This window comes from Delphinapterus leucas, chromosome 4 (assembly GCF_059928025.1).
Source record: "Delphinapterus leucas isolate spDelLeu-1000000601 "Yukka" chromosome 4, BTC_Dleu_Yukka2, whole genome shotgun sequence".
NCBI lineage: Eukaryota > Metazoa > Chordata > Mammalia > Artiodactyla > Monodontidae > Delphinapterus > Delphinapterus leucas.
In genome coordinates, this window is record NC_143132.1 from 12943509 (window position 1) to 12967770 (window position 24262).

The 24262-nt window shown below is 48.7% G+C and overlaps 1 protein-coding gene across 1 annotated transcript in view; it reads right to left on the minus strand.

Moving 5' to 3' along the window:
• Positions 1–10775: 10775 nt before the first annotated feature.
• Positions 10776–24262, minus strand: part of HUNK (hormonally up-regulated Neu-associated kinase) — a 113569-nt gene continuing 100082 nt past the window's right edge. The window contains exons 9-11 of the mRNA XM_022567894.2: positions 22918–22965; positions 17182–17362; positions 10776–14130 (exon numbers count right to left, since the gene is read on the minus strand). Coding sequence (XP_022423602.2) covers positions 13472–14130; positions 17182–17362; positions 22918–22965 — 888 coding nt within the window. The 3' untranslated portion in view covers positions 10776–13471. The remainder of the gene's footprint in view (positions 14131–17181; positions 17363–22917; positions 22966–24262) is intronic.

Consider the following 24262-nt stretch of genomic DNA (forward strand, 5'->3'; position numbering starts at 1 on the left):
CCTCAGGGCAGAAGAAAACAGAATGGAGGAAAGAGAACAGATTCAGAGGGGACACTTGTAAGTCTGGCTTTGCACATGTTGACTTTGAGGTGCCTATGAGATTGCTGAGATTTCCAACCAGAGACTGAACGCTCATGTCTGAAGTTCAGGGAGATATAGATGTTAACAACTTTGGCTTGGAGGGAGGAGCTGAAACAATGACAGTGAGTGAGGTGGTTGGGGATGGGAGGTGGGGACACCAGCATTTAGAAAGCGGTGAGGGGAGAGGAAATCCAGAGAGAGACAAAGAAGGAAGAGTCAAAGAGATGAGAGGAGAATCACGGAACTGGGAGGGTAGAAAGTTTCTAGGAAAAAAAGTGTATGAGTCAGCTAGGGCTGCCATAACAAAATACCGCTGGAAGTCCAAGATCAAGGTTGGTTTCTCCTGAGGCCTCTCTCCATGGCTTGTATAGATGGCAGTCTTCTCACTGTGTCCTTACATGCTCTTCCCTCTGTGTTTGTGCATCCCTGATGTGTCTTCCTCTTCTTATAAGTTCCCCCAGTTCTATCCTATTAGGGTCCACCCTTATGACCCCATTACCCTTAATTACCACCTTAAAGGTCCTATCTCCAAGTATAGTCACATTGGGGTTAGGGCATCAATGCATGAATTTGGCAGGGGGATATAATTCAGTCCATAACAGGACAGTCCAGTGAAATAAATGAAAAATACTCATTATATTTGGCAATGAGGAAGTTCCTAATGATGCTGGAGACCAATTTCAATGACACAGTGGGAGAAGACCAGAAGGCAGTGGTGCCCGGTGGATGGAACAGCGTGAAGAAACGGAAGCAGCAAATGTGAGAATATCTTCAAAAAGTTTGGATACGTTGGGATGAGAAGGGGAAGAGAGGGAACAGATCCAAGTTGGAATTGTGTTGGGTCAAGGTAGGGCAGTACTGGAGGGGCTCACAGTGGTGTATCAGGCTCTACAGAAGACAGCTTGGTGGGGAACTTCTGGCGGTGGTCCCTAGCCAGATGACATGTGGTCCTTCTAAGGAGAGTGTATTGGTCGGGGTTCTCCAGAGAAAGAGAACCAATAGAACATATATACCTATAGAGGTGTACACACACACACACACACATATATATGGGGAGAGAGAGACACACACACACACATATATGGGGAGACACACACACACACACACACACACACGGGGAGAGAGAGAGAGAGAGATTTATCATGAGGAATTGGGGACTGAGAAATCCCACAGTCTGCCCTCTGCAAGCTGGAGACCCAGGGAAGCTGGTGATATAATTTAGTCCAAGTCCAAAGACATGAGAACCAGGGGAGCATCTAGTATAAACCCCAGTTCAAAGGCCAGAGATGAGATGAGATGTCCCAGCTCCAGCAGTGAGGCAGGAATAAAAGGGGAGAATCTCTCTTTCCTCTGTTTCCTGTTCTATTCAGGCCCTCAATGGATTGGATGATGCCCACCCACCTTGCGGAGGATCATCTGCTTTACTGAGTCCACCCATTCACATGCGACTCTCTTCTGGAAACAGCCTCACAGACACACTCAAAATTATGTTGAATCTGGGCACTCCATGGCCAGACAAGTTGACATGTAAAATTCATCATCGTAGACGAGACAAACATTTTTGACTCTTTGCACCAGGAATATAAGTCCATCCACTGCAGTGGATTTCTGTGTATCCAAAGGGGTGGCCCGTGAGACTTGTGGAAGTCAAAGACTGATCTTAAAAGGGACTTGCTATAACCCGCCTTTGCCTGACGGCAGCAGGATTTCCCACACCAAGCAGACAGCTCTGCGCCAGGGGGTTGAAGAGGATGTGCATGTTGCTTCATGTCTGAGTAAAAATGATGGCAGTTTTAAGAGCAAAGAGTCTCCAATTTTGTATAAAATAAAACAATGGGTAAGCTAGACATCTGACTTTTTTTTCAAAAGAAAGCATTGGGAGAAAAAGCCAAGAATATATGGCAAAGAAGAGAGTTCTTGATTGTCATGGAAGGCTTAAGAAAGGAAGGAGCTGGTTCAGCGATGGAGAACGGGGAGTTGCCTTCTCACTCAAAAGAGCAGTGGAAATGCTGAAAGATCGGCACACTGGACAATTAATTGTGAGCATGATGGCTGAAGTGTTACAGTCAGATGGAAGAGGACTTGAACACTAGAGAGATTTCTGTGAAAACTTGCCAAGAATTTTAATTCATGAACTTAAAGCTAAAAAGCCTTGGCATTTGCTCTGATTTTTCAAGGGGGGTTTGAAGAAATGAACAAGCACAGGTTTTTGAGAAAAATAGTAACTAATCATGGAACGTGGTGTTTCTATTATGATCCAGAAGCTAAGTTTCAACATTTATGGTGGAAAACTTCAACATCCCTAAGACTTAAGAAAAACACCACTTTCAAAAGCAAAAGGGAAGGAAGTGTTCATTTGTTTCTTTTGCATCAGTGACATTGTTCATGCTTAATTCATCCCACAAAAGCCAAGAGTTGATCAGATTTTTCTAATGCATAAACACAGAAGTCATTGAGAAATGTTAAATACTTAAAAAAAAAAAGACTGGCTGTGATTTGCTTCTCAACCATGCCATTGCTTTGGTTCACCACTTACTTTCTGTCACATAGTTTTTGATGAATGAGATTATTTAACTCAGTTGATTACCAATCTATGTCACCAGATAAGATTCCAAATGATGTTTAGTTATTAAAATATTTTTAAAATCCACTCACAAAGGAATTGGACTTGGCACTGTTGATGGCTCTCAAAAGAACGTAATGAACCAGGGCTCCTTGGGAAAATGGCTGCTTCTAGGACAGAGGCAGGGAATACAAGATGAGCCTGGAGCATCTTAGAATGCCAGAAAGTAAGGGAGTGTTAAAAAAACAGAAGGGAGGAAGCATGTCAAAGGGATGCAGAAACCAACCTGAAAGGGTTCTCAATGCCCCAAACTGGAACAATTTGGGCAACAAAATAAATAATGTATATTGGATTATAACCTAAAGTATAAACTTATAAACCACGAGTCCATACTGATATTAATAAGTGACTGAATAAACAAATGGGCAAAAAGAGACATATCTTTCTTAAAGAAGAATTTCAAATAATGTATGTAATACTCCCTCTTCCCAGAGGTAGAGCGTGATTTCCCCTCTTCTCACTTAGTCACTGGCTTCCAAAAACTAGAAAAAGGGAAAAACAGGAACTTGACAACGGAGAAACCTGACAACTCTACCTTTACCAAATGATTGAGGTTCATATCATCATGTTGCCATGTGGCTCCCAGGTACGCCCTGATACAATGGGTTGAGAAGGGTACTTCTTCTCCATGGAATTCCTTACAAAGACCCATACTCTAGTCTAATCATGAGGAAACCAATAGAAAAACCCAGATTAGGAGACATTCTACAGGACACCTGGCCAGTATTCCTTGAGACCCGCAAGGTCATGAAAAACAACAAAAGATTGAGAAACTGCCACAGGCCAGAGGAGACTGGGGAGTCATGACAGTTAAATGCAATGTGGTGTCCTGGATTGGATCCTGGGACAGAAATTGTCCTATTAATGGGAAAACTGATGAGACCCAAATAAAGTCTGGAGATTAGTTAATAGTAATGCACCAATGTCAGTTTCTTAGTTGTGACAAATATACTCTAATAAAGTAAGATGTTAACAATGGGGGAAACTGGGTAAGGAATATCCAGGTAAGGGGAACTCTCTGTACTATCTTTGTAATTCTTCTGTAAATCTAACATTTTTCCAAAATAAAAAGTCAATTAAAAAAAAGAATATTTTGAATTCCAAGAGAAATACTAAAACAGAATTCCACAAAAGCATTCTGAAAACTGGCAGCAATGCTAGAACACGAGTTCACTTTCTCAAGGGGCTGAATTCAACTGTTTTTGTTTTATGTCTGTGAGGAATCTCTCCCTAGAGAGTGGGACAACTTGTCCATAGCTCCTTAATGCAGATCAAGGCTGAGGACGGAGGCCCCTCGACTCTGGTACTCTGTACAACAGCACAGCAAACTGCCACAAGATAGCTTACACACCTATAGCACTTGCTTTGTATCAGACACTTCTAAGTGTCTTGCATATATTAACTATTTAATCCTCATTTAACTTATTACCCCAAATTCTTATTTTGCAGATGGTTCTGGATTTGATGTGTCTTCCACTGCCCCATGCTAAGTGGCATGAGAGGAGAGTGGATTTCATACCTCCATGTGGAGATCATACTAGCCCTTCGTCTTTGGAGGGTGGAACTAACAGGATTTGTGAATGGACTAGAGGTGGGAGGTGAGGGGAGAATGTGGTCCAGGATGATGCTCAGGTTGGGGCTTGGGCAAGGAGGCATCTGTGGTGCCCTTCACTACAAGAGGGAGGCCAGGAGAATTTGTTCTGAAGAATGAGATAATTTGTTTTGGATACACTGAGTTGAGTGTGGTCCTTCTCTGGGGCTTGATAAACATGCCTGAAACTCCAGAGAATATTCTGATGTGAAGATAGAGTTTTAGGACAAACAGTATGCTGATCCATAGATTTTGTGGAGAATCGAGACTTCATAAACCCCTGGACACAGCATTCCCACAATTCAGCATCCCCCCTCCCCTCCAGGGTTGTCTCTCTGTGAAAGTCTATGTCAGGAGGTGACCAGATTATCAACTTGGTCCCAGTGTCTGCCTTCCTTGGGGTGGACCTGCCAATCACTCCACATGGTCAGATGTGGTTTCCTCTCCTCCCCGCCTCTGAGCATCCCAAAGTTTCCACCCAAAGCATCACTTCCTAACATACTCAATTCTGAACATCTCGAGACTTCACAGAGTTGACTCCCCCGTGGTTCCCAAGGCCCTGTGTCAGGTCCAGACTTGCCAGGCCTCTGGCCCTGGTAACAGCAGAAGATGGTGACGCATCCATCCACCACCCACCCATCCATCCATCAGCCACTCACCCATCCACCCACCCATCCATCCACCACCCACCCATCTATCCACCACCCACTCACCCATCCACCCACCCATCCATCCACCACCTACCCATCCATTCGTCATCTACTCACCCATCCACCCACCCATCCATCCACCACCTACCTATCCATCCATCAGCCACTCACCCATCTACCCACCCATCCATCCACCACCCACCCATCCCTCCATCAGCCACTCACCCATCCACCCACCCACCCATCCACCCACCACCCACCCATCCACCCACCCATCCATCCATCAGCCACTCACCCTTCCACCCACCTATCCACCTACTATGCACCCACCCATCCATCCCTGTGTTGGATGTACTCGTGGAGGACCATGAGTACCCAGAGAAGGGCAAGACAAACCATGCTTGGGAAGGTGGAGAGAGCAGTTACACATACCCTCTTCCTTCAAATACTCCTCACAAATCAATTTCCTTCTTTCTATTATCCACCCTCTCTGTGGCCCAAAATTTGCAAGACGGAATGAGTAGACCCCAGGCATCGTGACACTCCTAAGCATCCCCAGCCCCTCCCTTGATTCTGGGCTCTTCACGCAGGGTGGTGGGAAGAGAACTGACCGTGGAGGCAGATGTTGCCAATGACAAGTTTGAGTTCCTCATGCCTTATTTCTCCATTCTGGCCTCAAATGCGCCATCTGTAAATGAGGGAGGTTGACCCTGACTCTGCCTCTTAAAATTATCCCCTGAAATATCCAAAGCAGAGAGGACAATCAGGGGTGGAGTCACAATATTCACACTAATTTTGCATCTGAATACATGACCTATGTTAGTTTTAAGTAAAAAAACAAAAAAATTGTTTTAATTAGCAATGAGTTATAAAAGCTCTGCTCCAAGAAGCTGCTTCGTGCTTATCTTGAGAACCCATGTTTCCTGTCGCTCTTTGTGGAATGCCCCAAACTCCTGGGAGGGACTAAGCCCAGGAACTAGGTGACCCCAAGGTCCTTGTGATTCTGTGACTTGGGCCCAAATGCTCTGAAAGTGAGAATGGCTCATGTAATTGAAGTGGCCATAGTGGGAAGGGCTCTGAATGGGCTCTCTGGGGCTCTCTGACTCAGATGGCACGATTCATCTTTCAGTGGAGGGGATGCTGGTCCAGCCAGTGGCCACACCATGTCATTCAGGTTTGAGTAATGGTCATGATTCATCTACAAGACACCATGCAGCTACACATCTGCTCTAGATTTAGACTTTTCCCTCAAATGTTGACTAAGCTCTCTCTTTTTATGAGCAAGCAAGAGCCCATTTTGGAGAGGCCATCCACAAAGAGAATGGGAAATGGCTTGAATGGAATGTGATTTGAGCACCAGGGCCATGCTCTTCTGTGTGGATGAAGCAGGATGAATCCGAGAATGGGGACTAATAGTGGCAGCGGCAGACCGGTGACCAAGACGTTCTCCTGGAGTGTCGCCGCGCCTGTGGTTGGAACCACCGCTGGAAGTCTACCAAAAGCAATAAGGAAGGAGCTCTCTTTTTCTTCTTTTCAGGTGGTGGGACATGTTGAACATCTGCGGTCTGTGACTGCATTAGTGCTGGTTGTGTGAACTGGGCAAAGCTACCTCAACTTACTTGTAAAATAGAGACAATCTGACCACTCCACAGGGTTCTTGTGAGGATTAAAGCGGGAGGCCTGAGGGCCAAAGTCTCTGTGGCCTGTTTTTGTCTGCCCACCAGACATTTTTAAAGGGTTGTAGAAAAACAAAAACAAAACACAAAGAAGAATATACCACAGACTGCACGATAATCCGCTAAGCGTAAAGTATTTTCTATCTGGCCCTTTACAGAAAAGTCTGTGGGTCTCTGGATTGAAGGAAGAAATATACTTGAAAACAACTGGCTCATGGGTCTAGCATATCGGGGACACTTGGAAAAGGTGGAATTTCACTCCAAAAAAAAGGACAACTTTCTGGGAGTAATTTAGTTGCAAGAAAAGGGTAAACGAGATTCAACATATGGGACAAAATCTGTAGGATTTGTAGAATATATAAATATTTCTATTTGGCCTCCCCACCGTGTTAGTCTGCTGGGGCTGCCATAACAAAATACCACAGACTGTGCGGCTTAAACAACCGACATCTATTTCCTCACAGTTCTGGAGGCCAGTAGTCCAAGATCCAGGTGTCAGCATGTTGGCTTTCTCCCGAGGCCTCTCTCCTTGGCTGGCAGACGCTGCCTTCTCATTGTGTTTTCACATGGTCTTTCCTCTGTCTGGTGTCCCCTCTGTGTATCCAAATTTCCTCTTCTTATAAGGACACCAGTCAGATTGAATTAGGGCCCACCCTAATGGTGGCCTTTTTAAAACTCACCTCTTTAAAGGCCCTATATCCAAACACAGCCACATTCTGAGGTACGGGGGGTTAGGCCTTCAATATATGAATTTTTGAGGGCATACAATTCAGCTTATAACACTCTTCTTAAATTAAAGGAAGTATCTATAATTAACAATGCTTATCCCTTTATTTAGAACAAATAGTCCTTACACATGAAGAGGTGCCATAATTGTGTAACAATGGGAAAGGCCAATCCAATTTTAGGGAGCCTTTAAGGGAGAGGCATCTGTACTTCCCCTGTGGCAGAAAGATTCACTGCACCCAAAATATCCATATGGTCCCACACATTTCTCAGCCTCTTGCTCACAGGCAGGGCCATAGGACTAGTTCCAGCTCTCACGAAGCTCTCAAGGGCCAGTGGAAGCCCTCCAGCTCGCCCTTCTTGGCTGTAGCAGCTAGAGAAGCTTCATTTTGAGTGGACAGAACTGGAAGCTGGAAGCAGCCTGGATCCCTGAGTCACCACATAGAGGACAGCTACTCTGGAGTCAGCCAAAGTGCATAAATGTTTGTGTAAGTAAGAAATAAAGCTTTATTGCACAAATCACAGAGATTTGGGTTGAATTTATCTATCTATCTATCTAACACACTGGTTGTCAGAGAAGAGTACACTGGTGAAGGATCACAGAAAACACGCTCATTTCAGACCTGCCGTGAATTCACTACCTAACCTTGGACAAGAAGCCTTATTCCTGACGCAGGCTTGCACTCTGCCCGTTGTTAGCTGGCTGTGGTAACAAGGCCTAGAAAAAATAAATTTTGTTATTCCTGAGGGTTTATATATAATATCAGCCAAAGACTTTCCTTTCAAAATAGCTATGGGGGGACTTCCCTGGTGGCACAGTGGTTAAGAATCCGGCAGCCAGTGCAGGGGACATGGGTTCAAGCCCTGGTCCGGGAAGATCCCACATGCCACGGAGCAACTAAGCCCGTGTGCCCCAACCACTGAGCCTGCGCTCTAGAGCCCGCGAGCCACAACTACTGAAGCCCACGCACCTAGATCCTATGCTCCGCAGCAGGAGAAGCCACCGCAATGAGAAGCCCTCGCACCGCAACGAAGAGTAGCCCCCGCTCGCCACAACTAGAGAAAGCCTGCGTGCAGCAACGGAGACCCAATGCAGCCAAAAGTAAATAAATAAATAAAGTAAATAAATAATTAAAAAAACAGCTATGGGCCATCTTCTGAACAAGGAATATGTTGTATAACTAACTCAGGCCCTTAAATTGGAGCCATTTATTAAATAATGCAGCGTCCTGGCATTGTCCACTCTGTGACGTGTCACTGGTTAGTCCCTGAGTTTGCTGCACAGCGGTCTACTCTACACTCCCAGAGCTCATGCCCCCAAAGACCTCCTTAATCGCGTACCAGCCCAAACATGGATATACATGTAGAAGCAGATTGCAAAGGCTGAGATGCTCCCCACTCTTTCCCACCCCCAGGCCCCTTGGAGCCACAGACATCAGCTCTCAGAGATAACTGTGTGTCCTGAAAACAGGTCCACAGAACGAAGTGCAAATACAGACTCCATTTGTCTTTGGAACCAGGTGTCTGAAAAGCACCCTTGACCACAAAAAAAAAACCTGCCACAAATAGTACACTCATTTACTACTCAGGAAATATGCTCCTTTCATTGAAAAGTGATGACATTAAATTGAACCAGCTCCCAGTACTGCTCTGCATTATTCTAACTGTGCCTGTAACGCTTAGAGGGTCTTACAAAGAAAACAAATACGATAATCGAGAGGCTTCCAGACCCCCTAAAAATATCAGTCTCACATTCTTTCTGAATTGGTCTCACGTTATGACATGGCTATATAGAAAGTATTTTATTGACTTAATCTCGTAAAACCCAGTAGCCTTTTAACAGCTAACATAGATAACGAGGCTATCCAGGGTGGCTGCTTACTTGGGAGATCTGTTGAGAATGAAAGAGTTTTTGTCCGGCTTCAAGAGTTGCCATACTGAGTGAAGTAAGAGAAAGAGAAATATGGTATGATATCACTTATATGTGGAATCTAAAATAAAATGACACAAATGAACTTATTTACAAAACAGAAACAGACTCACAGATTTAGAGAACGAACTTATGGCTACTGGGGGGAAAGGGAGGGGAGAGGGATAGTTAGGGAGTTTGGGATTGACATGTACACACTGCTGTATTTAAAATAGATAACCAACAAGGACCTCCTGTATAGCACAGGGAACTCTGCTCAATATTATGTAACAACCTAAATGGGAAAAGAATTTGAAAAACAATAGATACATGTATATGTATAACTGAATCACTTTGCTGTACACCTGAAACACAACATCGTTAATCAAATGTACTCCTGTATAAAATAAAGTTAAAAAAAAAAAGTTGATGGTAGACGGAAAGCGTGTGATGCTCAGGATCTCTATAACTGAATCACTTTGCTGTACACCTGAAACACAACATCGTTAATCAACTGTACTCCTGTATAAAATAAAGAGTTTAAAAAAAAAAAAAGAGTTGATGGTAGACGGAAAGCATGTGATGCTCAGGATCTCAAGAAGCTGCACAATTTTTAGAACAACTTAAAACAGCAAAGACTGGCCCACGTGGAAACCCCAAAGATACGCGCTGTAAGGACAGCCCGATCTGCTGTTGACTTTCCCCTCTGCCCACGGTGGCCATGCTCTCTGATTTCTCTGTGTTCTTTGAGGAAGGTGCCCTGCCCCCCAGACCCACTCAGGGACCCTGGACAGTCCTTAAACCATTTGGGGCCCCAGTTTTCTCTTCTTCAAAAAAGCTTGGGTTGAACCCCATGATCTCAGGTCCCTTCTGTTCTGAATTGTTCTGATTCCTAAAAGAAAACATCATCATCGAAACTAGACACACCTTCTTGCCTCCCCCATCCCCACCCCATCAAATTTCAGAGCGAGCTTTGCATGGTGGAAACTGTGGGCCTCTCACTTTCTACCATGCTACACCGTGCAGGGGAGCCACACTGCAAGGGGGACACAGGGCTTAAGCAAGTCTGTAGATATGAAAAATGTTTTGTGAACAGTTATGAAAGAAGTCAGAACTGGGCCAATCCGAACACCCCGTCTGGACCCCCCTTCCATTCTACTCACCACTCCTCTTCCCCCAACCCTCAAACAAGGACAAAAGCTAGAGGTAATGTTCACAGATGGCATTCTTCATGTGCCATTTTCAGAGTCTACAAGGGAGATCCTGATACCCCCGCCCCAAAAACAGAAAAATTGTGATTCGTCTTGAACTGCCACTTGCCGGACGTCAGGCAGATAGATGTTGGCAGACACCCTGTGGCAAGTGAAACGAAGCCAAAAATGCCCTCAGATACCCACACCTTGATCCCCTCTTGTATCCTGTCAGTTGCTGGGCCAAGAACTTCACGTAGAAGATGATACCACTATTTTGCAACGTGCTCTTAGTTTTAAGATATGTTAGCCAATAAATGAAGCAGCCATAGTGAGGGAAAAGTGTATTTCACAGTCGTTATAAAAGTACATATATTTAATAATGGTGACATAAATACAGTCCTTACTTATGACCAGATGGTACAACGAAAGCCGACTTTTCCTCCCGGATGTCACACGAAGATAGCTGTCACTTCCGGCAGTAACTATAGGCTGGCTGACTCAGCTCACAGGTGCAGACTACTACTGAGAGACAGTCATGGGTCAAAGAGACAACACGCTTTGTACTTACCAAAGGGATAATCAAGGTCTCCATATAAATATAACAAAATAATAAAGAATTAACATTTCTTCTCTCACTCGGTTCCATAGATTTGTCAGGTGCTCACACACACAAAATACAGTTTCCCCCCTTCCTCACTCCCCCCCCTCACCTCTCACTGGGTTTGGAATAAACCTGAGTTCACAGTTCAAGTTGCCAGTGGCGATGCATTTGGTCAGTTGTAGGAGAGCCTGCAGCTGTTCTGGAAGCATACGAGGATCGGGGAACACGTCCCAGCAAGCTAACAGCGACATAGAAATGCTCATGTTCTCGAGGCAAGTAAAACACAAGAGAGAGACATAAAGAGCTAGACCAAGTTCACAGGCACGTAGCCTGCAAGCCTGCAGGGCCGGCACTTGCAGCTGGAAACCATCTTCAAAAAGGCTTCTTCGGCGATCAAAGACCAAACACTTCATGTCAAATGGAGAGAGGGACTTTTTCAGACGCTTTTCTTCTCTCGACTTAAAAAGCTCTATTTTCAACGGAAAGTTCCGCAACCCGGTCTGCAGCCATCCAAAGGAGTGCCACCAACAGCGGGGAGCCTGACTTACTCCTTAGCCCTAGGGCTGGGGTGATCCCATCAAGGGGGAAGCAGCAGCCCCAGGTCTTGTCAAGGTCAGCCAAGACTGGCCACGGCAGTGGCTTCTGGGGACAGCCAGGTATCCGCTCTCTCCTTGCTCAGTCAGAGACGTTTGGGGCAGAAGAAGGTCGCCAGTGCTGAATGAGAAGAAATGAAGGACCATCCCCACTACTCGCTGGCACAGGCTGGCTGCCGGTGGAAGGGAAGGCAGGCTTTGCAAATGCTCAAAGGCTGTGGCCTTTGTTCGGGATCAGTGGGCTGGGAGGACTAGCCCTGGGGTGGCCACATTAGTGGTTTCTGGCCGCACCTGCACCAGCCAACAGTTGAAGACTCCAGGCTGCAGTGTAACCTGTCTCCGAACTGACCTCTATCCAACCTGTGCTGATTCTTCTTCTTTTGCCAGTTCTGCTCACCACCAAGTGGTCCCCGCCAAGTGCCAGGGCCCAGACCCCAGTGGAGACAGCCCCCGGTGGGCTCCAAGCTACACACGGTCAGACGACGCTGGGGTCCACAAAACACGTACAGAGGGACGGCACAGACACAGACCCAGAGATGCATCTTTGGTTCCATCCTTGGCAAAAGGTGTGAAAACAGAACATGGACTCAAAGCCTGCGTGAGGAATGCTGCTGTCCTCAAAGAAGATACGATACTGTATTTTGAACGTGATGCCCTCCAGACGAGCCTCACAGCCCACGGCAAACTGGCTGAATTCTAAATCACGCCTGTTTCCTTGGCAGCTTGAAAACCGCATTGCACAGAGCTAATGGTGCCTTCTGAGCACATCCATATCCAACCATAATTCTCTTCTCTCTTTCCAAATAACCACCCGTAACTATGTGTTACGCTTTCCAGCAGGATCAGGGCTCTGTCGATCTGATGGGAAGAACACATGGCCGGCTATGATCTCGCCCCTCCTGCAGGCCAGCGTAGGCCACCAGCCACTCAAAACATCACCTGGGTGAGCTTTGATGCCCTCCACGCTTATCCTCCTGTGAGAACAGGAGTTTGGTGAAATCAATTCTCATCTCTCCATCCAGGTTTTTTAAAATTATGTTGTTTCGGTCTAATGACATCACATAAAGAAAAATCAGCTTCGGAGAAGACAATTCAACCATTAGCAAGCTTCAACCAAAAGAGAAAAGAAATCTGTCAAGACCCTGCCTGGCAAATGAGTGTCCCCATCGGCCCTTTCCTCTCATTGGCGTCCCCACTGTTCGGATTGGTCTTTGACCAGATGCCCCTTTTTGCTCAGAGGGGACGGTGCTGGTTTCGGAGGTTCCTGCCTGTCCTCCCCAGGGGTTCATGGGACTGGGCGCTCCAGGTCGCCAACTCTTGCCACCCCTGCAGGGATCCACCTCTATGAAAAGAGGGGAAACCGTGCCTGGGTGAACCAGTTTGTGACGCCGCCATCTGACTGCTGAAAAGAGAACAGTCCGTTGAGAGGCACACACAGAGCACGAAGTGGAGAAACAGCTCGGAAGGGTCTGTCATCTGAGTGGCCCAGAGCCCGATGCTGGCTTCTCACCCCCAGTGCAGTTGAGGGAGGTGGGTGGAGGGTTCGTGAGTGGGTGGGAGGAAGGAGGCCGTGCATGATTGGAGCTGGATGCACGGGCAGGCAACCCTCCTGGGGGATCCCAGCATCTCCAGGGGGCCCTACTCGGGACTGGGCTGTATGGGCTCTTGGGTCCGTGGGTTTCAGCTGTGGGGACATCGCATGTCAGGAGGAGGTGAGACCGTGAAGGATGCTCTGTGAGAGGCCTTTGAGTCTTCATGCCCTGACAGATGTATGGAGCTGCTCCATTGCTTTCCTTAGAAATGCCAAGAACCCCACTGCTGGCCCAGGTTAACACTGGCCTTTGACACCGTCAGCCACGTCGAAGGAGAGGCTCACGGGGGCCAGGGGCTGCAGCGGGGGCATGCTGGCCTCCAGGGGCCTGTCTGTGGAGGGCTGCAGGCTCTGATGTCGCTTCCTCAACATCTGTCCGATGCCCATCATGGGGAACCTGCCTCGGCTTTTCACACAGTTCGGGCTCCCCAGGGGCTGTGTGGTGCCACTGCCGGACCCCGGGGCTGGGGGACACATGCCCTCCTCTTTGGGGGGGCTGTTCTTATCTTCGTGGGCAAAGGAGACCAGAGTGGGGTGCAAAGGAGTTTGGAGAGGCGACGGGCTTCCAGGCAGCAGGACGGGAGAGAGCGTCCGCTCACCGGGATTCCCTCGAGCCAGGCCTCCAGGGGAGTTCAGAATCCTATAGTGATGGGACGGGGACAGCAGTTCTGTCTGGTCGTCACGATCCACAGACTCAAAGGAGCGCACCATATCCAGCATCGGGGGGTCTTCCTTGCCAGGGAGGCCAGCGCTCCCAGGCCCCTGCTGAGGGGCCTCTGGTTTCTTGACAATCCTGGGTGTCCTGGGGGGCGGCACAGGGATGAACTCCATGGAGGAGGAAGCCACACAATTGGAGTCCGAGGTTTTGCGAAAAATATTGCGGCAGCCGAAGGAATCTACACACCAAAAAAGCAAAGGAAACATGAAGACGCCACACAAACAGTGCCGACGGCCCGCTCCCGCCTGCTCTGACCCCCAGCTTCACTGAGACAGCGTGTTATCCAGGGAGGTCAGATGGAAGCATGCAGTGAATGGCCGCAGCATCCCATCCTCCCCATGGGGAATCAGATGGTCTTCCTAGAATGGAGGAGACAGAAGGCTGGTGATGGGAGGCCTCCTGGATTCTGATTTGCCTCATGGCGCCAGCTTAACATCTGTTCTCCTTTCGGTTGCTTAAAATTCCGGACCCTGCCGAAGAGCCTTTGAATAAAAAGGTCCACGGCTCAACAGAACGATCACGAAACTGGGGAAGCACACGGATACCAGCTCTCTGAGGACTTGCAGATTTGGTCCTCAGATAATCGAAGCTGGAAGGAGGGTTTCCCTCGTGACTTTTTTTTTAAAAATTATGGTAAAAATTACATAACATGAATTTTAAAGTGTTTATTTGTTACTTAACCACTATTAAGTGCACAGTTCAGTAGTGCTCAGTACCTCCACACTGCTCTGAAATAGAACTCTTCACCTTGCAAATCTAACAGTGGTTGCCAGGGGCAACCGGTCTATGAATCTGACTACTCTACATCCCTTGTATAAGTGGAGTCCACAGTATTTGTCCTTTTGTGAGCGGCTTGTTTCACTGAGCACGATGTCCTCAAGGTTCCTCCGTGTCAGCATAGCACGGGTCAGAATCTCCTTCCTTTTTAAGGCTCCCTCGTGTTTTTTGGTCTCACCGGAGCCTCACCTAATTCTGAACAGGGGTGAAACACTCTTCCTCTGTATATTTAAGGCAACCAGCTGACCCCCACGGTTTCCATTTCAAGTTGGCACAGACTAGAATCCAGGTTTGCAGACTCTGCCAGAAAAGAAAGGGAAAACCTCCACGGGTTTGGAGGTGAGGGAAGTAAAGCCAAGTTCCTGTGGAACAGGCCCTGTCTTAGCTGCCTTTTCCTACCATCATATTTTATAGGCCCCGTCGGGGCTCAGAGGCAGGAGCAAGCTGCCGCCCCCGGCAGTGATTTCGGGGACAGCCCAGGGCACTGGGAATCCTCTTCACCTTACACAAATAAATGCACAGTTCCTGAAATAAACCTCCTCCTCGGGCCAGTACAGATGCCCGAGATTCACCGGCAGAGAGAAGGAAAATTTCATCGATGGCTAACGTCTCCAGTGTTCCAGCTGGCATGTGAGGTCCCTGTCCCTCCGAGGTGGCTGCGTGCTCCCAACTTGTAGCCCGGCTTCTCCCTCCGTGCCGTCCTGCTTCCTTCACTTCCCCAGAGGTGCAAATCCTGGGAGGACGCCCCTCACACTGGCCCTACTGATCCCCAGCTCAGAGTCAGCCCCGGGGCATAGAGCCAGACACTGCATTGTCCCCGCAAGAAGGGCACAGTCACCAGCCCCAACCCTCGAGCATGACTGCCGGTTCGTCTTCATCCCATCCTGCCCGGGAGGCAGTAGGCTACACTGGTCAGGAGAGAAAGTTCTAGAGCCAGGCTGCATGGTTGGAAATCTGGGTGCCGTCACTCACCAGCTCTCTGACTGTGGACAGCTCTCTGGGCTATTTCCTCATCTCTAGAAATGGGGGCGAGAATGATTTCACTGGGTTGACGTAAGAGTTGAAACAGTGCCTACCACACAGTGAGTGGTCAGTGCTAGCAATTATATAGGCTCCGGGGTGCTTCTCAGCAACAGGCTCTCAAATCCCAGGAAAATGCAAAGAAACAGAGGACAGTTGGTCCAGAAAAGTATCAAGGAACGCACTCCACCTCTGAGGCTGCAAAGTTACCCCCAAATATGCAGCCCTGACCTAGACTTTCCTTGGGGAATCCATAGGACGCCACTGCCAAGGGTCCTAACAGGATTTGCTGCCTATTCCCAAGCCAGAAAGGAGGATCCCCCAAGGAGGGACAAGCACAGTCTCTCCAGTGGGGTCCCTGCCTTCCTGAAACCTGCAGAATGAAACTGAACTAAATGGAATTGTTCTTCTCTGGGTGAGAACCGGTCTCAGAGCCAAATGGACCGCGCTGCTTGGTGCTGTTTGAATCTCTCTGATAATTTCCTGCTTGCCCAGGGAACCACTGGTTGATCTCAGACAGCCAGGGCCCTCCTGGAACCTCAGTCTCTTCACATTTAAAACAAAGAGATCGAAGACTGGACTCCACAGTCTCTCCCATCCGCCCTCTGTAAGGAGAACCTCTCCCCTACCCCACAGTTGGCCTCAGGATGCTCCCCGGCTCCCTGTGCCCGCCTCCCGGCTCTCAGTGTGTGTTAAGCCTCCCTTCTGCATCGCTGGAGGCTTGCCCCAGAGGAAGGAGACCCATATCGATCAGTTATCTCACGTGCTGGATGATGAATGAGGCAGAGGAGCCCACACACATATCTCATTCGAGCCACCCGATAGCTCTGATGGGTAGATTTCCTCACAAGTGACGGAACCAATTAAGATCCTCAGCGGGGAAGGAACTTGGGCCACAACCAACTATAGAGCTGGGTTTGAGCACCCTACCTCCACCCCAAAGCCCACATCACTGCCTCTCAGGGTGCACTTTTCTGGTGAAGGCTCCCACAAGAGCACGCCCCCATCACGGCTCCCGCACCAAGATCTCTGCCCCTCCAGTACTGAACACCCATTCCTGGTTCCATGATACCATGCACCCCAAGCTCTGCTCCCGCAATGCCACGCACCCTACCTGCTCCTGCAAAACCATTCCTCCGATCTCTGCTCCTTCATCCTGATCTCTACTCCTGTAATACCTTACACCCTGATCTCTGCTCCCACAATCCCGTGCACCCCATCTCTGCTTTCTCAAATCCTGCCCACACTGGTGGACAACACCAGGCAGTCTGGACTTGCTTATTCTCAGGTTGCCTTGCATGCATTAATCCTGCTTTCCCATGGGCACGAGAGGTGTGTCTGTCCCAGGGGCCTACACAGCCACCAGCCTGGGGTACACAGCGGCCACGCAGCTGAACACAAATGGCCTGGAGAGCCCCCCGAGCCGACCCACCTTTGTCGGGGAAGCCAGGCTTGGCGGCCTTCCGGTCCTTCAGCAGGGCCCTGGTACTCTGAATCTGCGTGATGAGCGAGGCTGAGGGCTGTTTGTGCGATGGCAGGCTCTTATCCAACTTCTTGGAAAATGGCCGATGAAGAAAATCCCCTCTTTTCTCTTGTTCTTTGGGCTTTTTATCCTTCCAATCAGAAGCAAACATAGGTACTCAGATGCACACAAGAATACACAATGGAGTCCCTCTCTGAAGAGTTATCAAAGTAGAGTTAAGAAACACCAGTTTTCCAAAACGCTAGGCTCTCAGCTACGTGTTGAACGATGGAAGCGCTGAGGCCCAGCGGATGCTCCAGGGAACCTTCCTCCCTCCGCCTGGGCCACAGCAGCCTTCGGTGGTCCCCAGCTCCCTGCCTTATGACGTTTTGATGTGTTCCAACAAGGGCAAGGTCATCCCTGGGCCGTCCATTATTCTAGAACAAGCTGAACAAACTGGCAAAGCGGATGAGGACTCCCGGAAACCTGCTGCCTTATTCATAGCAGAGCCCTACGATTCTGCCCACAGTAGTGGTTTTGCAAAGGCAATTCTGCAAAGGCAACGTAACTGCTTCCTCCGTGCTTGTGTGTTCAGTCAAGCCGAGGAGGTGGACGACCAGCCCACGGAGCCCTGAGCCAGTCTAGGTGAGCTTCTGACCCCTTTACCCCCTCTGGGCACGCGGGCTCTTACTTGTGTACTTAAATTGGCACAATTCAGCCACTTGTGCTGTCAGTCTTGCCTTTATTTAACTCAATTATAATCCCTCTGCTAGGAGTGAATTTGACTGTTTTATATATCTTCCACCCCACAGCCTCGGGCACGAAGCCAGGCATAGAGAGAAAGCTTAATAAATAGTTATTGAAATATTAAAAAGCAAAAACAAAAAAGCCAGTGGAAACGGAACTGAATTAAAATTAATTGGGTTCAAGCTTCTGGGAAGGGTGATGCTGCTAAGAGGAAGCTTTTTTCTGGCCCTAAAGATTATGTTTGATGTTTACTGTTAAACAGAAGCAACTGAAACCGGACCTCACCACAAGGGAGGGGGAAAAAGAGACCGATTTTCACATTTCTTGCCTTAAAACCTTAAGAGCATTTGCAATTCAAGAGAGCTCATCTATTTTTCATTGATGTTGTTGAAAAGCTTCTCAAGGAAACATCCCCTTGCACTCAAGTAGCCCTTTCTAATGAGGATTTTCAGAGCCTTTACGAACTGGGGTTCATTATGTCCAGGTTTTGAGTGGGAAAGAACGACTGGGAAGAGATGGAAAGTGGGGATGCCCAGCACCGCCTTGAGTGTCACCATGAGGACAACAGCTCCCCGGGGCTTACGCCTTGGCTGAGGTGGCTTGTCACCTGGGGAGGAGTGAAGTGAGATGAAAGCAGAGGTGAAACTTCTGCAAACACCCTCCCCAGCTTCTGGACAGCCACTGCCACCTTTACTCAGGATGCCTGGAATGCAAGACACTATTCTAAGAGCACGACCCGTGATGAGGCAAATACTGTTATCCCCTCTTGCAGAGGAGCCTGCGGTGGTTAAGAATTCACCCAGAATATACCCAGACAAAACTATAATTCAAAAAGAGACATGCACCCCTATGTTCATAGCAGCACTATTCACAATAGCCAAGACATGGAAACAACCTAAATGTCCGACAGAGGAATGGATAAAGAAGATGTGGTACATATATGCAACGGAATACTACTCAGCCATAAAAAAGAACGAATCATGCCATTTGCAGCAACATGGATGCACCTAGAGATTATCATACTAAGTGAAGTGAGTCAGAAAGAGAAAGACAAGTACCATGTGGTATCACTTATATGTAGAATCTAAAATATGGCACAAATGAACCTCCCTACGAAACAGAAACAGACTCACGGACGTAGAGATCAGACTGGTGGTTGCCAAGGCGGGGGTGGGGGGGGAGGGAGGGGGATGGCCTGGGATTTGGGGTTGGCAGGTGCAAACTATTACATGTAGAACGGGTAAACAACAAGGTCCTACTGTATAGCACAGGGAACTACATTCAATGTCCTGTGATAAACCATAATGGAAAAGAATATAAAGAAAGAATGTCTACATGTGTGTAACTGAGTCACTTTGCTGTACAGCAGAGACTGGCACAGCACCGTAAATCAACTATACTTCAATATAAAAAAAAAAAAGAAAAAGAATTCATCCAGGAGCCGGACGGCAACTCAGTTTTTCACAGTCCTCCCTGAAAGTCGGTGTTCTCAACCCTTGACTCCACATTGCCCTCCGGAAGCCTGGGGCAGGGCCAGGCGTTTCCAGTGGCATAGAGAAAGGCTGGGCACAGCGACTGCGGGATCAGGGACCACACTGTAGTCCCAGGGCTCCGGGTCGGCATCTGGAATGCTACAGAGGAGGCCGTGGGCAGGACACTACGGAGGGGGAAGGGGGCATCTGCTCCAGGCCAAGGCCGAACACAATTCTCCACTGCCCCCCTCTCCCCATTTCTATCAAACACCAACAGGACCCCGTCTCTACAGCAAAGGAGAGTGAGCTTTCACGCTCCCCAGCCTCCCCCAAGCATCAAAGGGCCTGTCCCGAAAAGTCTGGCAGAATTCCATCCTTTTGCTCTGTTCTATCTCTGTTTTTATGAGAAAACTCATAAGTTCTACCTGACAACACCTTAAACAGGAAAAAAGAAATCAAACACGCTTTCGTGATACATTGTAAAACAAGAGTATTTGGAAGAAAAAACAAAACTGGAGTCCCCCCTCCCCCCACCCCCGGCCCCTTTTTAAGGATTTTTTTAAGAATGATGAGCACGCCTTCCTCTGGGCTGCCCTGTGATCCCTACACTCAGACGGCTTCCTGCCGACGGCTTCCTGGGTCCGGCTCAGCCCTTTTCTAACTCTCCGTGGTTCTCAAAGCTAAAGGTTCCAGATGCAAACTTTCGGGGGGCCAGTATCACCACCCAGATAGAGTTCATGAACCAAGAGGTATACAAGGTATGAGAGTTTTCTGTAGGAAGAGACCAAGGTTGGCTCTAGAAATCTCTCCAACAACCGACTAAGGGGTATTTGGCAATGAGCAGAAAGACTGCGATGGGGGCAGAAGAAAGGGGACATGGATTTAGGACTAAAGATTGTGGGAAACCCTGCTCAGGCCCCCCTGTTGAACTTAATCCCAGGATCCTGAACCATGGTGCTTCCTCCATAACCCCCAGAGCCCCTTTCTCCAGCCAAAAAGACTGGGTGACTTCACAGTGACTGGTTTCTTGGGAGATACCAAGAGTTCATCACCGGACCGCTCCCTATGCGGGACAACCCGCCGGGTCAGTCAGTCCCAGTGGAAGGGTCACCAGCCCCCAGAAAACGAGTTTGTTTACAAGCAGCCATCCTCATGCCTTCCAAACACAGGTTACAAATGCAACTGATCATCCAATTCTACCTTTTCATTTGCATGGCCTATTTTCTCCAAAAGAGATTTCCCAGGGAGCAGGACGCTAAATTGCCTTATGTAACAGAAACAGATCTTCAGAAGGACTAATTACGCTCCCCCTTTGACATGCCTGCACCCATTCCCGCGCACCCCACCCAGCAACGCTGGCTGCCTTCAGGTCGCTTTGGTTTCCCTCTGATTCTCACGGGAGGGCGGTGCGCCCCTCCCCCGCGTGCGCCTAAGGTTAGGCTTAGGGGTCTTCTAAGCTTCAGGGGTCTTCTCTGCCCCCTCACGCTCGGTCCGCACCCCCAAGGCAGATCCAAGAGGAGGCCACAAGCAAGCCCCACACAAAACAGCTTCTTGTTTTCTTTCAACCACGTTCCAACCACCACACATGTGCGTGGACATTTACAAAGCTGGACACTTTGAAAATGTGACCCCTTAAAGGATTATCTACCCAAGACTCTTTGGATGTCATGGATTGTTTGATGGAGGAGAGGGAGAAACCAGTGAGTGAGGATCCATTGGGCTACGGGAGGGAGGTGTCTACAGGCTCGGCAGCCGGGCCAGGGGGTAGGGGGGAGCCAGTCCTCAACTTCTGAGATCTGAGCTCCAGGGAGCGGGTCCCCTTAGACTCTTCCCTGCGACTCCAGGCTCCTGGCTCCAAAGAGCCGCAGCCCTCCCCCTGCCTTTCCCGTTTTGCTCCTGAAGGTATGGCCAGGTGACCTTCAGTAAGTCACTTCCCCTTGAGGGACGGGCCTCCCCATCTATAACCAAAAGGGTGGGTCCTTCCTAAGCTCTTCGGTTATAAAAATGAACCCCACATCTCGCCTGCTTCACTGTCTGAAAGGCAAAGGCATTCATTCAACAAGGACAGATGAGGCCACGCCTCCTGGGCCCACCCCCTCAGCCCCGCACCCCCGAGGCTGCAGGAGGAAGTGCTGCCCAGCGGGGCCACCTGCCCCTCACGCAGTGCAGAACTGACCACAGAGTGTCAGTGATGGCACAGCGGAGGGGCCAGGGGACTGGAGGAGAGCTACAGCTGTCCTCTTTGAGGAGCCTTCAAGTCCGCTCAGCATGGGCTTTCTGGAGCCTGGTGTCCCCTTGATGATGAGCCAACCTCACCTGGCTGTTTGGAACATCAGAACCAGGTGCGGATCGTGGACACCTGGGATGGCCCAGGGGCCCAGGTGTTGTCTGCTGGTTGATTTTGGTTCCTTGCTGCCCATCCCATAAGGGAAAGCCACAGAGGCCTGATTTTGCCATAGGAAACAACCAACTGAGTTGAGAAAAAAGAGGGCGTGGTTCATAAATTAGGCCACTGAGCCGGGAAGCCCTGGACTGTTGTAAACCCCACTTCTTTTTTTTTTTTTTTTTTAATAGAGGATGATGTTGAATAAGTATGTCCTCATTAATTAATTAATCTATTTATTTATTTATTTTTGGCTGTGTTGGGTCTTCGTTTCTGTGCGAGGGCTTTCTCTAGTTGCGGCAAGCGGGGGCCACTCTTCATCGCGGTGCGCGGGCCTCTCACTATCACGGCCTCTCTTGTTGCGGAGCACAGGCTCCAGACGTGCAGGCTCAGTAATTGTGGCTCACGGGCCTAGTTGCTCCGCGGTATGTGGGATCCTCCCAGACCAGGGCTCGAACCCGTGTCCCCTGCACTGGCAGGCAGATTCTCAACCACTGCGCCAAACCCCACTTCTTTACAGGTAGAAACACGAACGCATAGCCAAGCGTGTAGTTTTAGCAAGACAATTAAAAAAATGGTCAACTACGCATAGACAGCACTGATCTGATCTGAGGGATTCTGACAAATCCACTTACAACAGGATTCTGCATGGTGGAATTCAGGACAGGATGGAGGCGTGCGAGGTCCAGAGCCCCGAGCAGAGATCTGCCAACCTTCAGGGTCATGTGTGATGGTTACTTTCATGTGTCAAGTTGGCTAGGCCAGGGTGCCCCGTGTCTAGTCAAACACCAGTCTAGATGCGGCGGGGAAGGTATATGGTACGTGACTGACATTTAAACTGGTAGGCTTTGAGTAAAGCAGATCAGCCTCTACAGTCTGGGTAGGCCTCATGTAATCAGTTAAAGGCCTTAAGAGAAAAAGACTGAGGTGTCCTGAGGAAGATGGGATTCTGCCTCCAGGAGACATGGGGATGAAGCTGAAACATCAACCCTTCCCTGGGTGTCCAAGCATCACACACACACACACACACACACACACACACACTATTGGTTCTGTTTCTCCGGAGAACTCTGAGGAATCCAACATAACCCCCCAAGTTCTTACCTGCACAGCGTGAAATTCGAGGTCTCTTGTCCAGGTGCCCAGGGAGGCCTGTAAAAAGCAGCATTTTTCAACAATTCAAGGAGCTTCACTTGCTGTTTATTTCCTAATCCCTACCCCCGCCACTTGCAGCTCCGGTTGAGGATTCTCCATTTCAAAGTTTATAGACAAGAAGCCAAACTGTCGTGGAAGCAGGCAGCAGATAGATGTCCTAACACCTGCCCTGGATAGATTTTCTAGGCAACATTTTTATTAAAGTCTAGGACACATAACGCAAGGGTGCTCTGATGATGGGTAAGGAGTTCAATATGTTTCCTCAAACAGCAAACACACGTCGCAATGGCGCCCTGATCAAGACAGAGAACGCAGCTGGCACCTGAAGTCCCTCGTTCCCAGCATCCTCTCCCTGTCCCCAAAGGTAACCACTGTTCTGATTTCTAACAATTCAGCTTGACCTGATTCCATACTTGATTTTAAAAATTTGTACACAGGCTTCCCTGGTGGCGCAGTGGTTGAGAGTCCACCTGCCGATGCAGGGGACATGGGCTCGTGCCCCGGTCCGGGAGGATCCCACATGCCACGGAGCGGCTGGGCCCGTGAGCCATGGCCGCTGAGCCTGCGCATCCGGAGCCTGTGCTCCGCAACGGGAGAGGCCACAGCAGTGAGAGGCCCGCGTACCGCAAAAAGAAAAAAAAAAATTTGTACAGATTTTAAAATGACACAAAGAGAAATCATTGTAGTATTTTACTTTTAAACTTACAGTCCCCGTTATGGGTTTAATTTTATTCCCCCCAAATTCATACGTTGGAGTCCTAACCCCCTGACCTCAGAATGTGGCCTTACTTGAAGACAGGGTCAGGCCAGGCCCATCACATCCTCTTTGAAGCTCTGGGGAGGAGGGAGTATGAAAGTTTGCTCTCCTTTGCCTTTGAGAAGAAGGAGTGTTGGTGTTACCTTGACAGAGGTAAGCAAGTTAAGATGAGGTCATCAGGGTGCGTTCTAGTGCAATGTGACTGGTATTCTAATAGGAAGGGGGAAATTGGTCACACACACACACACACACAGAACGCCATGTGAATATGAAGGCAGAGATCGGGGTGATGCTTCTACAAGCCAAAGAATGCCAAAGATTGCCAGCAGCCACCAGAAGCTAGAAGGCATGAAAGATTCTCCCTCACAGCCCTCAGAGGGAACCAATCCTGCAGACACCTCGACCTTGGATTTCTGGCCTCCAGAACTGGGAGACAATACACTTCTGTTGTTTAAGCCACTCAGTTTGTGGGACTTGGTTATGGCAGCCCTAGCAAACTAATACAGTCCCTCCGCACCCCTGCACAACTTTTCTTCC